General features: G+C 46.0%; 1 protein-coding gene and 1 long non-coding RNA gene across 2 annotated transcripts in view; both read right to left on the bottom strand.

The window, feature by feature from the left end:
* Window positions 1–11,339, bottom strand: part of LOC147132618 (uncharacterized) — a 385,135-nt gene extending 373,796 nt beyond the window's left edge. The window contains exon 1 of the long non-coding RNA XR_015082162.1: window positions 11,013–11,339. This is a non-coding gene — a long non-coding RNA (uncharacterized LOC147132618). The remainder of the gene's footprint in view (window positions 1–11,012) is intronic.
* Window positions 2,777–6,492, bottom strand: LOC147132627 (major histocompatibility complex class I-related protein 1-like). Its single transcript, XM_086014410.1, has 7 exons — window positions 5,776–6,492; window positions 4,961–5,227; window positions 4,348–4,626; window positions 3,353–3,664; window positions 3,176–3,295; window positions 3,061–3,081; window positions 2,777–2,982 (listed from the first exon to the last, which is right to left on the bottom strand). Exons 1-7 carry the CDS (start codon window positions 5,840–5,842, stop codon window positions 2,936–2,938), a joined length of 1,113 nt encoding a protein of 370 aa, XP_085870536.1. The 5' UTR covers window positions 5,843–6,492; the 3' UTR covers window positions 2,777–2,935.
* Window positions 11,340–16,661: the final 5,322 nt, after the last annotated feature.

Consider the following 16,661-nt stretch of genomic DNA (forward strand, 5'->3'; position numbering starts at 1 on the left):
GCACTTGACCCTGTTTTGCCGGTTCGTCCTCAGTCCTCCGTCTGCAATTGGGGTACCCTTCCGGCCTCGTCCGTCCGTCCTTGTCCAGAAAAATGATCACCCTCCCGCTCCTCGTCTTTTTAAAGCGCTTCCTTCCTTGCATTCCGTCGGAAACTGTATGTCATCGCAACATGTGACATAAAGGACTGATCATGAGAGAGAATGCGCGCGGAGTCGTATACAGCAGCAACAATTCCTGATGTGTGCGCGGCATGTGTTGCAGACCTGTCGCCAACGATGCGTCGTGACGTGATGCAGTGCGGCAGTTGTCACTCGGCCTAAAGAAGCCTTTTGAGTAGGCTGAGATGAAATTTGGCCGCCTCGTGAGCACGTCAACCGCATGAGGGCAGATTTGTGGGCCGGACTAAAATCCACTTCCGCCCTTGCTTAGTCGAGCGCTTTTTTTCAAACGTGTCACCCCCTCGCCCTCGGTCCCAAAAATGGGCGCCGGCCGGACGCCCAGCTCTTATCATTGCAAGCGTTCATCTTCAAACAAAGGAAGCGTTAAGAACGTCCTTCAGGTGAGAAGAGGGCCACATCGAGTGAGCAGTCGCTATCAACAGCGCCCCTGCTGGTTGCGGCCAAGGAGTGCACTCCATTTGGCACTTGGGTCATTATTCATCAATTTAGTGGTGCAATATGGCAAGGTCAAATCACAAGTACAACCCACAACATTGTGACATTGTGATCAATGTACCAATGGACAGCTGATTGTTGACGTGAAAGCAGTTGTGGAAGAATCCATAATAAGGTTCTAATTGTATGTAGTCTAGAGCAGTGGTTCTCAAAATGTGCTACCAGTGGGATGCGGGCTCTCTCTTGTGGTGATATGCAAAAAAAACTTGTGAAATAAATGCAAAGCATATTCAATACTTGAAATACATTAAAAAGACAAGACAAGGAAGTTTGTCGCTATCCACACAGCCTGGTTAAACTTTGTTTAAATCCAGTCCTGTACATTTTTTTTTACTTTTCACTTTCCTAGGCACAGGTCACTTGAAATATACTTTTAAAAATAGGCCTGTGATCATCATCCTCATCAGACAGATGCATTGTGGGTAATAGCGTCATGGCTACCCGAGTGAAAGTTTACGACAGAATCCAAAAGTCCGGCCACATTTCACGAAATGACTTAAAACGAAGTAAATCCCCCATTTTCCGATTTCATTTCTCACATTGGCACAGTCGTTTCTGGAAGCTAGCTGGAGCTAGCACACAGGCTCCTGTGTGCTGTGTCTGATGGAATGCCGCACGCAGGTCCTGTTGTGGTACACTAACATATTATTGTGGCGTCTATTACGGATTATGGAGGCATTACCAAGGTTTACCAAAATCCAAAACACCGTTTTTGTATACCCACGGTTGACATCAAACAGCACGAGAGGACGTGCTGCCTCATAATCACACTGCGACCACGTGTGTTGCGGTTATGGACTCGGAAATCTCACCACTCAGAGTTAACACAACATGACCTATTTTCCGCAAACCCTAAATGGCAACACCTAACAATAAAAGACATAGCATACCTAGGCTGTTAGGATATACCTATTTAGAGTGCTCAAGAAATTATAATCCTCCTAATCGTTAATGTTTTTTTCACCCGGAATGGAAAAATGTACATTTTGAATGTGTAGATCAAATGATGCATATTAGAGAATCAAAAAAGATTTTGGATTAAGGTTAGATAAAAAGAAAATGAAAAACCAATACAAGTGTTTACTTTAGTTTTATTTGGCACAGGGTTTTCCCCCAAGTTTACTCATATGATTTCAATCCCTTCTACATTAAAAAAAGGCGCCCAAGAAAAGTGAAATATGTTTACAAGTATTACTCTTAGCATTTATAGCTAGTTTGAGAGTATTAGTGCCACTCAGCACAGCGTTTAGTTTTGGGTTCAATTTTCAAAAATGCACTGAACATTTATAGCTAAAAAATAAATCATGGCCACAGTGTCTCCTTCAATTTCAATGACTCCATCATTTATAAACAATTCAGGGATGCTGGTACGAGCTGCAAAGTTTAATACAAGTGGACTGTACTTTCATCTTGACTGCCTTTATCATTCTTTTGAGCATACCCTAAATGATGAAGCTGTGAGACACCTATGGTATTTAAAATGAAAAAAACCCGGTGCGATTGTGCCACGATGGACATATGATCCGATTCGTCGACTAATTGCGGCCACCGGTGGCGATTAGTCGACGAGCAAAATAATCGTTTGTGGCAGCCCTACTGGAATGGCTTGCACCAAACATCATTGCGTATTGCGTTTGTGGATGGCTGCAGCGCCACACGAGCGCACAGAGACATTTTTTAAAAAATCGGGAACTGAAAATCCAATCGGGGCTTGAGTGCATCGTTACATCCCTATGAAGTAGGTTTTTGCGTGTGTGAATGTTCAAACTGAGCATACCGTGGACTCACAATAAGAAGTACAGGAATAAGGCCTCTGCATCGTTTTGATGAACACTTGGGCCGACTACGTGACTGTATTTGAAGGTTGAAGCTACTTGGAGAGCTAAAGCAAGAATTTCTTCAGATTCAACCTCTTCATTCTTCTTGGCGTCCAAAAGTTTGACAACCGCTGTTTAGGATGAGAGGGGAGGCAAACCAGCAATGCAAAAATGTGACATCAACCCACCGCAGCGAGTGAACTGCTTGGTCCCCAAAAAGATGATTTCAAACGGAAAAAAGTCCAAGACAGAATGAAGAAGGAACTCAAACAAACCCCCCCCCCCCCCACCCCCACCCCCCACTACACAAAAGCAAGCAAAAACGTTGATCAGTTTCCACCAGGAAGAATAAATGCTGTTTCTGTTTTCAAAGCCAAGCGTGACGGGAAAGCGCTTGGACGGAGACGCCTCTCTCGCGTTGCGTCAGCTAACTCACTCGCGTCTCACTCGGAAGCGGGCCCGGGGGCGAGCTCCGAAGGGGCGTGGGCAGCTGCAAAGACAGCGAGAGACGAAGACCGCTTTGCAGCAAAGCTGGACATCAGAGCTTGACAGGAAGCGTTTGACTTACAAGCTGCGGTGTACTTGGATGCTAGGGAAAAAGAGGAAGAAAGTGTCCGTTTGTTTTGGTCCCAAATCGTGCACGGCGGCGGCGGCGGCGGCAGGCACACATTGGCGTGGCTCACCTGCACCCGCTCGGCTTGTGTGCCGCTTGACAAAGAGGAGCGCGAGCAGCGGCAGAGCCAGCAGAGCGAGGAGCGCCAAGGGGACAGCGACGGCCAGCGTCGTCTTCCCGACTTCTTCCTCTGGACGAGAGCCAAGAGGAAGAGGTGAGAAGGACGACATCAGGCGAGGATTCTCACCTGCGATGATGCGCGCGTTGCTCAGGATGCTCCTTCCGTCCAGCTTGGTGACCATGTCGTCCTTGACGCCCGACAGCTGGAAGACGCATTCGTAGCGGCCCTCGTCCTCGGCCGCCAGCTGCGCTTTCAGGTGGGCCGTCGTCTGGAAGGTTCCGTCGTGGTTGGGGAGGGTCTCTCCCATCTCCACGTCCTCGTGGAGCTCCTCGCCGTCCTTCCTCCAGAAAAGGGCGGCTCTGGAGGGGTAGAACCCGCTGGCGTGGCAGGTGATGGCAGAGGACGGCGTCTTCTGCAGCAGGGACACCGCCGGGAGCTCTGCGCGGGGAGAGGCGGCCACAATGTGCCAGAGGACCAAAGGCGAGAGAACGAATGATGGAGAGGACGTGTGAGGGGACCAAAGATGGAGCGAATGTGCGGGAGCAGGATGATGACAGGACAAAATACGGATGCACATAATGTGTGAGAGGACCAAAGAAGCAAAGAACGAAAAGATGGAGACAAAGTGTGAAGGGACCAAAGATGGAGCGAACGTGTGGGAGCAGAATGATGGCAGGACAAAATATGGATGTACGTAGCATGTGAGAGGACCAAAGAAGGAAAGAACGAAAGAAAGTGTGGGATTAGAAAGAGGGAGACAATGTGTGAGCGCAAAAAAGATGGAGAGAAACGGGAGAGGAAGAAATGCACACATCATTTGTGAGAGGGAAAAAGATAGGGACAAAAGTGAGAGGACAAAAGATGGAAAGACCGGAGATAGGTAGATAGTCAGAGGATGGGGAATCACAACGCGTGAGAGGACCAACGATGGAGATAAGTGTGAGAGGAGAATGATGGAGCGCAGGTGCGAGAGCGCAAAAGAAAAAAGTGAAAAGGGAACGAGCGTGAGATGATTGAAGATGGAATGTGTGGGAGGAGAAAGATGGAGACAATGTGTGAGGGGAAGGCAGCGAGTGCAGCTTGCAATGGCCGCCGTGTTGCTCCAGGGGGCGTGCTGCTACCTGTTCTCATCAGGACGTCCCTCCCATTGCTCACGTGCTTCTTCAAGTAAGAAGGACAAATCTCGGTATAGTAATGCTTCCTGTATTGAAGAGCGAAGTCCCGTTGGTCCCACTTGAGTTTGGTGGGGAAAGCTTGCGGCTGGACTGCGATCCATCTCAGCGTCTGCAAGTCAAACGACAGGAAGTCTTCTCCGTCGTAACTGATGTGAGTCCAACCGTCCACCTCGTCAGTCTCATCGTCCCATTCGCAGCCAGACATCCTCTGGACCGTGTGAACACCTGACACAATCACACACGCACGCACGCACGCACGCACGCACACACACCCACACACACGCGCGCACACACACACACCCACACACACGCGCGCACACACACACACACACGCACACAAACACACACACACACACACACGTTGAAGTGACGGCGTGTGCTGAGATAAGGTTGCGGGTGTTTGTTTTTTCGCAGCGTAATCTTTTTTTCAGATTTGAAAAATTTGATGAAGACAAAAAATGCTGGAAACGTCTCCCTTATGACCTCAGGTCACGCTTGCAAAAGAGTGTCTGAGCACATGAAATGTCTTTTTCTCGTCGAAAGTTGAAGGGAAACAAACCTCCAGTTTGGTTGAAGCGCTCTTTCCACTTTTCAACTCCGACTTTGCCGATCTGCTCATTACCAATATTGATCTGTGTGTTTCTCTCCCAGTAGTGCGGATCCTCGGCTGTGATTTTGTTCATCCAGTCCTGTTTGGCTTTCAGTTTCCTGCTCTTGCTGTCGTAGTGCGTAATCGGAACGTCGTCAACATAACCAACACTCAAGAACTCTGGAAAGTTTGGAATCTGAGAGGAGGCTGTGTGAAAATACTTGAGCGAGTGAATCACTGAAAGAGAAAACAAAAACATTTTGTTTGTTTGATGTCCAAAAATCTTGCGCTCTTCATATCTGAAATGATTCTGTCTCGAGCTGAAACAACTCTCGACACCTTTATTTTGAAAGCAATGATTATGATTGAGTATATTTTGCCTTTGCCTTCATAAATGTGCTTTTTAAACATTTACAATTTCGACTTCCTTATTAAATAGATTCTACATATATTTTGTATGTCAAAAGCGATGATACGAGATGAACTCTGATGACCACATTCTCCGATTCTGGCAAGTGTGGAATATCGGAGATGACGCAGTTCGGAAATGAAGCACTAAATAAATCCAAAAAACAAAAACATGTTGTCTATTGGATGGCCAAGAAATCCCAACTATTCTAATTGGACATAATTGTGTGTCAAATTGAAACATTTCAAAACTTCCTCCAGGAAACAATGATTTCAAACGGCAAAACTGTGTCCTGAGCAGTTGCAAGTGTTGCTTCCTTCGGTCAAGTCAAGCTGTGAAAAACAAGCTGATCGCGAGAGTCAAGTTGTGCACTTACCAGGCGTCACGCTGTGCATTTGCACCGCCACCACAAACACTCCAAACAAGTTCACCATCTTCCACATCTTCCGCTCCGTTCAGTCCAACCACAGCAAACTGAAAGAAGTCGCCCACCACCTCAGCTCGTGACACGGCAGCCTGGCGTGACGTCACCTGCGCGTCGCGTCGCGTCGTCTTGTTCTGTGGCTCAAATGAAGTCGAGTGTGCGTAAAACGAGATGAGAAGAAGCACAGGTGTGGGGTTTTTTTTTGCTTGCTTGCTTGCTTGTGCTGAAACAGCGACACTTCCCTTCCTGGTGGGAGACGTAAGAAGCAAGCGCTTGGTCCTTTCGGGGAAATCACGTGACCGGAGACGAGTTGACGTCCACGCCTCTTTCAGTGCCAATAAACGCACCCCATTGCATTACGAGTGGCATAAAAAAAGGAGTTTTAGCTGTGTTAAAGCAAACGTAATAAAACTCCCCACGGGTGTTATTTCCGAGGCCAACTTTGCAAAATAAACAGTTTGCTCTTTTGGCTGCGGCCACGAGAGAGCCATGAAAACGACAACGTTTGAATTCAACCAAGCCCTGATTCTTCTGCCGACTACGAAAGGCTGGAAACAGACTTCTTTTCCTGGCGATATTTTGCCAAATGAGGTGGCGAAAAGAGTGCGAACTGTGGCCCTGCAGTGTCCACGTCCAATTTGACAGACAGCCCGTGAAGAGAAAAGCGATTGGTCGACAATTTGACGCGTCCGAACGCTGTAAAGGGAAAGTGAAAGTGAAAGTGAAAGCGAACGTTTCCCGGCGCGAGGCGCACAATGCGCCAGCGAGGAGAACAGCTTGGACTGACATTCGTGCACTGAAAAAAATCAAGGTTGAATTGGCTCCATTTTATTTCCTCAAGTGGTTGCACAAAATCAAAACATTTCGAGAGATTTTCACACAATGTTCAACACTGCCCTCTGCTGTAATGCACAATATCACGTCCAACATAAACTACGTGCGAAATAAAGGTCACCAATTGAAATATCATCCATCCGTCCGTCCGTCCGTCCGTCCGTCCAGGATCTATACCGCTTTATGCTCACGAGGGTCGCGGGGGTGCTGGGGCCGATCCCAGCTGTCTTCGGGCAGTAGGCCGGGTACACCCTGAACTGGTTGCCAGCCAATCGCCGGGCAAATTGCAATGGCATGTCAAAGAAAATATACCACATCAGGTGCTACATTAGGTTCGATCAAAGCAGCGTTCATTGCTCGGTTACGCAGTAATGTCAATCAGACGATGCCTATTGCACTTTCGAGTATTCACAGACCGGTTACGCTAAATCACATTAAGTTGAAATATGTTTTCATACGTGTTTTTGTTGTCGGAGAAGTTACAGACCTTTGTTACGACAAATGCTGCCATTGGCACTTTTTGACATTTGTGTTGACACACGTAAACGGGGTTGCCTGTGTGTGTGTGTGAAATAGAAATCTTTGCTCTTCCTTGAGTCATGCAATTGTTTTCAAAAGGCTACCAGTGTCTCGGATTAACTTTCAAATGTAAGCCATTGTAGCGATGCGTCGGAATCGAGTCGTGGGGCTCTGAATCGGATCGGATCGTGAGCTACCCGTAGATTCCCACCCCGAGTCCCGGCCGTCGCAAGTACGATTTTGATTACAGTTTTGAGGCATCCATTTGCGTTGACCAACTTTTGTGTTCGATATCTGTCTGCATATCCACTTTTTGTGAATCGTTCTGCTAAGTGGTGTGCGGTGAACTTTTTCCCGACGTGAAAGATGCGCCTTGGCTCAGTGAAGGTCGAGAAGCAGCGCTTGACCGAAATATGACACAGTTGCCAGCCACACGAAGCATTCTCTTCTTTTTCGACTGCAGCTAGTTCGTTCATCGTAAAAGAATAACACTCCGGACAAAGTTGGCCAATCTTCTCAACTCCAGAGAGCCGGTCCAAGAAGTGCCACATCTGACAGCAGTGATGTGCCAGATGACAATCATAGATGACCATACAGGTACGTTGCTAGTTGCTCACTTTATTTTTAACATTCACTGACTAATGTTGATGAATTAGTTAGTAGTTGTAGGGATGTAAGTTCCGATTCCTTTCCGATTTCCAGTTTCCGATGTTCAGTTTCCGATGTTCAGTTTCCGATTTTCAGCTTCCGATTTTCAGTTTCCGATTTTCCATTCGATCTCTTACAAATTGCTACCATGCTTGTTGTTTCCCTGCACTAGTGTGGTTCTGCAGTAGAGATGGACCGATATGCTTTTTTCGGGGCCGATACCGATTAGTAGTAGTCAAGGAGGCCGATGACCGATATTAGGAGCCGATATTCATTTTCGGTAAAAAGGAAAAGATTGGCGTCAAAATCTAAAAACAAATGAAAACTCTTTCAGCTGTGTTGAAACGTCTTTAAGCATATGTTTATGGAACCATTTTTCAGATTCGCATACTGTGGATTTCTTACATTATTATTACAACAAGTCATTGTTGACAAGACACAGAACATTGTTGCTCTGAAATTCTCACAAAGAGTTCACGGAGCAGGCTCCATGTAGTTTTCCACAGTAAATGAAGTTCTCCCAAATTTCTAAATGGCAAATGTTACCCTTTGGCGTATCTTTGTTTTGATTTCAACTTAGTTTTAAATGTGCTCATGATTGATTTATTATTTATCGGCCCATCCCTATTCTGCAGCCATCCACAAACGCTGACACGCAATGATGTTTGGCGCAAGCGCATCATTTGATCCACACATTCAAAATGTGCTCTGCATCTGGAATGAAAAAAAAAACGTTCGGAGCATCCTTTTCTCGATACATTTGAGCGATTGATCGAAAATCCCTTTAAAATCGATTCGCTCCGATTAATCGGAGCGAATCGATTTTAAAGGGATTTTCGATGAATGCTTACATCTCTACTAAGTTGGCATTGGAACCAGTCCCGTGTCCTCTTTTGCAGCGGGAATCCAAGCCGCTTTCAAGCTCGGACTCCCATGTTGATGTGTCGGATGTCAGACTGCCCCCCCCCCCATTCTTTCAGTTTTGACCTGACATACTCGATTCCCCCGACAGCCGATAGATTTTGTCAACCGTTCCGCCCCTAACATGTGCCGTGTACGTGTCTGCGCTAGTGCTAAGGGGGTGATGGTGAAAAGAGATGTTTGCCACAGAGCGGAGGAAGTCCGAGGCTCCAGCTTGTTTAGCGTCAAACAAAAGTTGAAGGTTTGAAATGAAATGGCTGAAAATATTCTTTGGAATTGACGAGCAAAGCAAATACCACCGTGGCTCTACTTACTCCGCCAATGAGATGAACCTGCAGCAAAGCGTCATCCACCAGGCCGGCCAGGCTCTCAACCGTTGCACGGATGAAGAACGTGGGAAAGGTTCCCAAGTGGAGGCCGAGGCCGAGAGAGTCTTGCTGCTAGCAAGTGAGTCCGTGTTTTCATTTTCGGAAAGGCACCGTCATGATATGCAGGCCACTGGGTGGCACTCTGCCCGCATAGATTGCCAAAGGTAGCATTCCAGGCCACTAGATGTCACTGCGACATGTTCATCTATGCCCGGTACGTTTAGGGGGGAACGGAGAATAAACAGTTGAGCGCGGAGCATCCAGCCGTTGTGTCGTGTCCACTCATTAGGCTAGGTATGTGTGTCTTTTGATAGGTGTTGCTGTACAGGGCTCCGAGTTCGAGTCGTCTCGATGCGAATGGATTCATGGGTTGTTTGGTTTTTTTGGGGTCGATTAATCGTTGCATCCCGAGCATTTGCTGTAAAATGTTCCATTTTAGGGCTACCGTTTTCTTTTTTCTAAAAAATTGCTTTAGTCTGTTGACCATTCATTCGCTTAATTGTTCAAAAACGGGGCATTGCTGCAACATTCACAAGCGAATCAGGATTCTGTCACTATTGTGATCTGTAACATCAGAAAATAGAGGTGAAGTGCGGGTGGTTGTTTTCCCCAAGTAAAAGCAGCTGTTTGCAAATGTCCTATACGGATTCAACACCAAAATAATCACTAGTCACGTTTACATTCCCTGCTTGTTCAATCAATCAGTCAATCACATTTTATTTATACAGCACTTTTCATGCGTAAAAATGCAACTCAAAGTGCTGCAAAACATCCGAAGCAAAACATTAAACGGAAAAAAAAAAAAAATCCGTTCACGTCCTCCCTCCCAACAAACCCAAGACAGATATCCACTACTACATCAGCACTCATTCACACACACCCACACAAAGTGCACAACCTGATCAAATGTGTTCAAAAGACATGACAAGGCACAGAGAAACCATATGGGGAAAGGGTACCCAAGGGGAGCCCACGGCCACAGGGGCGCCACCACCATAGAGAGAGCCCAGCCCGGATTAGACGGGCCGACCCCACACAAAGCGTAGAGGCCGCCGGCCGCCCGGACCCAAGGAGTCCCTGCGATGACAGCCCCCGCGGGAAGGGCAGCCACCCCTCCCTCAAGGCGGAGGCCCCCCCCCATGAGGAAACACTGGAGCTAAAAGCTGACAACGGCAGAGAGCAACAAAACGAAAAGACAGAACAGTAGTATAGTCCAAGAACTCAAATCAGTAAGATAAGATCAAAATAATCTTCAATCAAAAGAAAAGATGAATGATTTAAAGGTTGTTCAAAGCCAAACTAAAAAGGTGTGTCTTGAGCTTCCTCTTAAAGACATCCACAGTCCCTGCGGACCCGACGCCCTCTGGCAGGCTATTCCAAAACGCCTGGCGAGGCTGCACTCAGCCATTTTGCTCCTCACCCTTGGAATAGATAAAAGGCCGGCGCCAGAGGACCTCAGGATCCGCCAGGGTTGCTACGATAAAAGCAAATGGGATAAATAAGATGGCCCAAGACCATGAACACATTTATACACTGATTGCTGATTGCTGATTGACAAGGAGAAGCTAAACTAAGAAAGGAAGTGACGTCAGAGTTTGGACGTGGATGGTATCGATTGCACTTCTGCACTTTCGCCTTCGAATCTACCTCACCTGCGCGTTGCGTTTTTACTCTTTTTAATTTTTGGAGACTATTTTTATCTTATTTTTTATTATTATTTATTTATTTAAATTTTTGTTAATCTCTGGGTCGCTTGATCTCGCGGACTGGCATACAGCTAGCTTGAGACGGAAACGGGCTAGCCTGGGGCTAGCTTGGAGCTAGTGTAATAAAATGCCTTCAGACGACAGCGACGAACACAATGGCCTGCTGGAGAAGGCAAATAAGACAATCTCTGACCTAAGAAGGGATATTCGTCGTCTCTCAGAGGAGCTCCATGAGAAGGAATCGGTCATCTCTTGCTTCGCGACCCGTTTCCCCGAACTCTCCGCGGTGGTCATGAGGAGGCGCGCTCGTGAAATCCTGTCGGCGACAATGACGGCTGAGGCGGCTGGCCTCTCGGACACGGCGAAGTGGGATCCAATTGCCTGCCCGGGGCCATCCTGCTCGACACCGCTGCAGAGTGACACCTGGGTCAAGGTGGTGTCCCGCGGCCGGAGGGCCGGGGAGCCACCCCACCGCCCCCAACTGGTCCTGGGGAATCGGTTCGCCGCCCTGGCGAGTGAGTCTCCTGTTCCAATCACTGCACTACGAACACAATGGCCTGCTGGAGAAGGCAAATAAGACAATCTCTGACCTAAGAAGGGATATTCGTCGTCGCTCAGGCAGTCGGTGTCTCCGACTGCTGCGTCCGACGCTGGGGCTGTGCTCCCAGGGGCTCCCTCGGATTCCCCGCCACCCACGGCGACGACCTCGGCCGGGAACCCCATGTTGGGCGGGTCCGCCGGTGACACGGCCGTCCACTCACGCGTCGGGCTGCTCCGGGACGCGGTGTCCCGGTACAAGGGTGGTCGACATCACCAGCATCATCGGCGACACTCACCGGTGTCATCCACCGTCATCACTCGGCCTCGGCGGAGCCATCCTGGACAGTGGAGTCGTGAATCTCCCGCCGGTGGTGAGTCCCTTGGCGTTCCCTCCTCACGTCACCCACCGACCACCGTTATAATTGGCGACAGCACCATTAGACGTACTCACTATCCCGGCTGCGTCACCCGCTGTTTTCCCGGAGCGAAAGTCATGGACATAGTTAACATCCTGCCGGGTGTTCTTGACTCTCTGCCATCATCCATTACCCGGCTCATCGTTCACGTTGGGACAAACGAGACAATACGCCGACAGTCTGAGCAGACGAAGAGAGACTTTCACGCCCTCTTTGCCTTGTTAAGAACCTGCGGTCTGTCGGTCTGGGTGAGTGGCATTTTGCCGGCATTGTCTCGCGGAGCCGAGCGCTTCAGCCGCCTTTTAAGCTTGAACACGTGGCTCCTACGCACTTGTGGCCACCTTGACTTTGCTTTTATTGACAATTTTAACCTATTCTGGAATCGCCCGTCTTTTTACCAGCCGGATGGTGTTCATCCGAACTCTCTTGGTAGCAAGATTTTAGCCGCTAACATCCACCATGTCGTAACCAATTCCACTCCCAGCTGACTCTTGTTTACCAATCATATTTCTTCTTCTACTCATAAACGCTGCAATGACAATGTCACTACCATCACTTACAGGCCAATACCAGCTGCTCACAGTACCACCACCCTCACTAGCTCCCCCTGCAGGCCCTCATTATCATTACCACTATCGGACAATTTTCCCATTGAAACCATCACCGGCAGACGCTTCCCTTGCACACACAAACAACGTGGTTTTAACAGTGGTAATCTAGTATATGTTAATACTGCTCATTCGTACCACCATGAGCGCACGTCCAGCACAATAATTAATCTGGCCGTGCTGAACGTGCGCTCCCTTTTAAACAAAACTTTTATCATAAACGACCTGATTTTAGACAATAATTTACATGGTATACTTTTGTCTGAGACATGGCTTGGTACAGATGCTCCAGTTGCTCTCAACGAGGCTTGCCCACCGAATTTTAACTTTTTATTTTCTACAAGGGATGGCAAAAGAGGAGGCGGGACTGCATCAATTTTTATTAATACTCTTTTATCAAAGGAGATCATTTTTAGCAGCTATTTATCCTTTGAACACCATGCCTTTGTTTTTAGCAGTCCCCCTATTCTCTGCATTACCGTCTATAGACCTCCCCATCATTACACTTCTTTTATTACAGAATTTTCAGAATTCTTATCCATTTTATATTCCAGTTATAACAGGATATTAATAACTGGCGATTTTAATATACACATGGACAACATCTCGGACCCACTATCCAGAGATTTTTCAAACCTTTTAAACTGCTTGGATTTTAAACAGCACGTCTTGCAGCCAACTCACAACAGAGGACACACCCTGGATTTGGTTAAAACCTATGGCTTGTCTGCTGGTGTGTCCTCTGTTGTTGACTTGGCAGTGTCAGACCACTACTGTGTCTATTTTAACATCGCCAGTTTTAACCATCTAGCAGTCCCGGTCAGAACAGTGAAGAAACACTACCTATCTTCTGAGGTGGCTGCAAATTTTATCGAGATCTTAAAAAGCACTCCTGCTGACATTTTACCTGCACCCTGTGATCTTATTGTTGACAATTTTAACCTACATCTTAAATCATCATTAGATTCAGTAGCTCCACTTTTAATTAAAACAACAAAAACAAAGACTGTACCCCCGTGGAGAAACAATGCTATCAAAATATCAAAGAGAAAATGCAGGAGTGCAGAGAGGAGGTGGAGAAAAAGTAAACTTACAGTACACTATGAAATTTTATGCGAACAACTGAAATCCTACAATAAAACAGTCAAACTGGCAAGATCTTCCTATTTCTCAAACCTCATTACAGTCAATAAAAACAACCCCAGGGTTCTCTTCTCCACCTTTGAACTTTTAACTAGTTCTGATTTTAATAAGTCCCCACAGAGACCAACAGATGCTCTCTGTGAGGACTTTGCAGACCACTTCAGAAGTAAAATCGATGACATAAGATCCAGTCTTTTAGCCCGTCAAAACACACGTTTTAATAAATCTGGACAATCATATTTACATGAGGAAACACTGGAAAGTTTTGCCCTGGTTGATGCAAGGACACTTGGTCGGTTTTCTCCCAGGTAAGCCCAATAACCTGCCTTTTGGATCCAATTCTCACACTTCTTTTTAAGACATTTTATGGATTTTTTGAGGAACAAATTTTAAATATAGTCAATTGCTCTCTTCAGACGGGCGTCTTCCCCGCTGTCTTTAAAACGGCGGTGGTGAAGCCGCTTCTGAAGAAGAGCGGTTCTGACCCGAGCGTTTTTAATAATTACAGACCCGTATCCAACTTACCGTTTTTAAGTAAGATTTTAGAAAAACTGGTTTTCATCCAGTTGAATCATTTTTTAAATACAAATAATATTTTGGAGAAATACCAATCTGGTTTTAGGATGAACCACAGTACGGAGACTGCTCTTTTAAGGATTTTAAATGATATTAGGTGCACTGCAGACGTGCGAAAACTCACAGTCTTGGTGCTACTGGATCTAAGCGCTGCTTTTGATACAGTAGATCACCAAATTTTATTAAATAGACTTAAAAATCTAGTGGGCATCTCTGGTACTGTTTTTGACTGGTTTTATTCCTATCTCACAGACCGATATTTCTTTGTAAGTATGGATGCTTGTTCCTCTAAAACTCATGAAATTAAATGTGGGGTTCCTCAAGGTTCGATTTTAGGCCCCCTACTTTTTAATCTTTATATGCTTTCCCTCGGGGATGTCATCAGGGGACACGGCATCAGCTTTCACAGCTATGCTGATGACACGCAGCTGTATATTGCCGTGTCTCCTGATGACACAGGACCCATTGATACCCTTTTAAATTGCATTTTAGATATCAAGTCATGGATGGCAGATAATTTCCTACAGCTCAATCAGGACAAGACTGAGGTTTTAGTTATCGGTCCCGAAGGTCAGAGAGAGAAGCTTTTACCAAAACTACACATTTTTAATCCCTCACACTGTGTGAAGAACCTTGGCGTCATTTTTGACTCTGAGCTCAGTTTTATTCCTCATATTAAAAATGTAACCAAGATTGGTTTTTATCACCTTAAGAATATCGCCAGAGTCCGCCCGTTTCTCTCTCAGGCTAACACGGAAGTGCTGATGCATGCCTTTATTTCCTGTCGTTTAGATTACTGTAATGCCCTGCTCTCTGGCCTCCCGAAAAAGAGCATTTCACCACTGCAACTACTGCAGAATTCAGCCGCTCGGGTGCTGACGAGAACCAGAGGGCGGGAGCACATTACGCCAGTTTTGAAATTGCTGCATTGGCTCCCTGTGTGTTTCAGGATCGATTTTAAAGTACTTTTATTAGTTTATAAATGTGTTAATGGTCTTGGGCCATCTTATTTATCTGATTTGCTTTTATCATACCAGCCCTCGCGGATCCTGAGGTCCTCTGGCGCCGGCCTTTTATTTATTCCAAGGGTGAGGACCAAAATGCATGGCGAGGCTGCATTCAGCCGTTTTGGTCCTCACCTTTGGAATAGCCTGCCAGAGGACGTCAGGTCTGCAGAGACTGTTGATATTTTTAAGAGGAAGCTCAAGACACACCTTTTTAGTTTGGCTTTCAACAACTTTTAAATAATTTATCTTTTCTTTTGATTGAAGATAATTCTATGTTTTGCTTTGAATGTTTTAAAGCACTTTGAGGTTCTCGTCAGCACCCGAGCGGCTGAATCCGGCAGTAGTTGCAATGGTGAAATGCTCTTTTTGGGGAGGCCAGAGAGCAGGGCATTACAGTAATCTAAACGACAGGAAATAAACGCATGCGTCAGCACTTCCGTGTTAGCCTGAGAGACAAACGGGCGGACTCTGGCGATATTCTCAAGGTGATGAAAACCAATCTTGGTTACATTTTTAACATGAGGAATGAAACTGAGCTCAGAGTCAAAGATGACGCCAAGGTTCTTCACTCAATGTGAGGGATTAAAGACTTGTAGTTTGGCACAACATGTTGCTACACTGAAGGCGCTCAACTTTTAAATTCAGTCTTGTCCGTATACCGTTCAAATAAATTGAAAAAATAAAAACAAACAAAACAACCAAACAAAAAATAAGTGGTTAAAAATCTACGACGTTGCGGAGGCACGAGAGGTATAACTGCAAACTATATTGACTTCAAATGTCACGTCAAATCTTATTTTTGGGGGAAAGTCCATGACATTGACCTTTTTAGAGAGGTGCGCCATAGGGCTGAAGGATAATGGAAAAGAATGTCATTGGGAGGTTTTTGTTGTTGTTTTCTATTGGTAAAAATTGCGATTGCAATAAGAGTTTTCTTCCGACGGCCTTTTCAAATGTGTTTTTTTCAACAATATATACATATATATGTATATATATATATATATATATATATATATACGTATATATATATATATATATATGTATATATATATATACATATATATATGTATATGTTATAATATCAGATATGTTGTGCATTATGCGTCATAGAATGCTGAGGTAAAAACTTCCAAGGCATGTCAATCGAAATCAAGCCTTATAACGGCGGCGGCAATTAATCGTTCGGCCCTTAGCGCTCCGCAATGTTTCTGCGAGTTGGACCAACCGTTCTTTGACTTTTGACCTCCTCAGATTCAAAAGCGTGAAATGAGTCGTGACAAGAAGAAGAAACCCGGCAAGTCAAAGGTACGTGCACTTTGGGGGCCGGAATATTACCAGCAAGTCAGAATTGGCGTCATGGATGTTTGTCCGAGTACGTTTGTGGATGCCAGCATGAACAATTATGAAAGCATTTCAGCTTTTGTGGGTGGCCTACGTACCAGTTTACACTGCCAGAACAGAAACGGAGCTGATGTTTTTCTTGAGAAAGGCCAAAATTGTTGCGATTTTTGACAAAATAGTAATAGTGCCAAATGTTTTCAATTTCAGGCCA

Source organism: Filicampus tigris, chromosome 18, assembly GCF_054856515.1.
Source record: "Filicampus tigris isolate MCC_2025a chromosome 18, RoL_Ftig_1.0, whole genome shotgun sequence".
In the NCBI taxonomy this organism is placed as follows: domain Eukaryota; kingdom Metazoa; phylum Chordata; class Actinopteri; order Syngnathiformes; family Syngnathidae; genus Filicampus; species Filicampus tigris.

What these genes read in the sequence shown, in the direction of transcription:
- LOC147132627 (XM_086014410.1), bottom strand. Translation starts at nt 5,842, where the DNA reads ATGTGGAAGATGGTGAACTTGTTTGGAGTGTTTGTGGTGGCGGTGCAA. An exon ending in AATGCACAGCGTGACGCCTG is followed by an intron (nt 5,228 to 5,775) that starts GTAAGTGCACAA and finishes TTTCTCTTTCAG; the next exon opens with TGATTCACTCGCTCAAGTAT. An exon ending in CAACGCGCGCATCATCGCAG is followed by an intron (nt 3,296 to 3,352) that starts GTGAGAATCCTC and finishes GCTCTCGTCCAG; the next exon opens with AGGAAGAAGTCGGGAAGACG.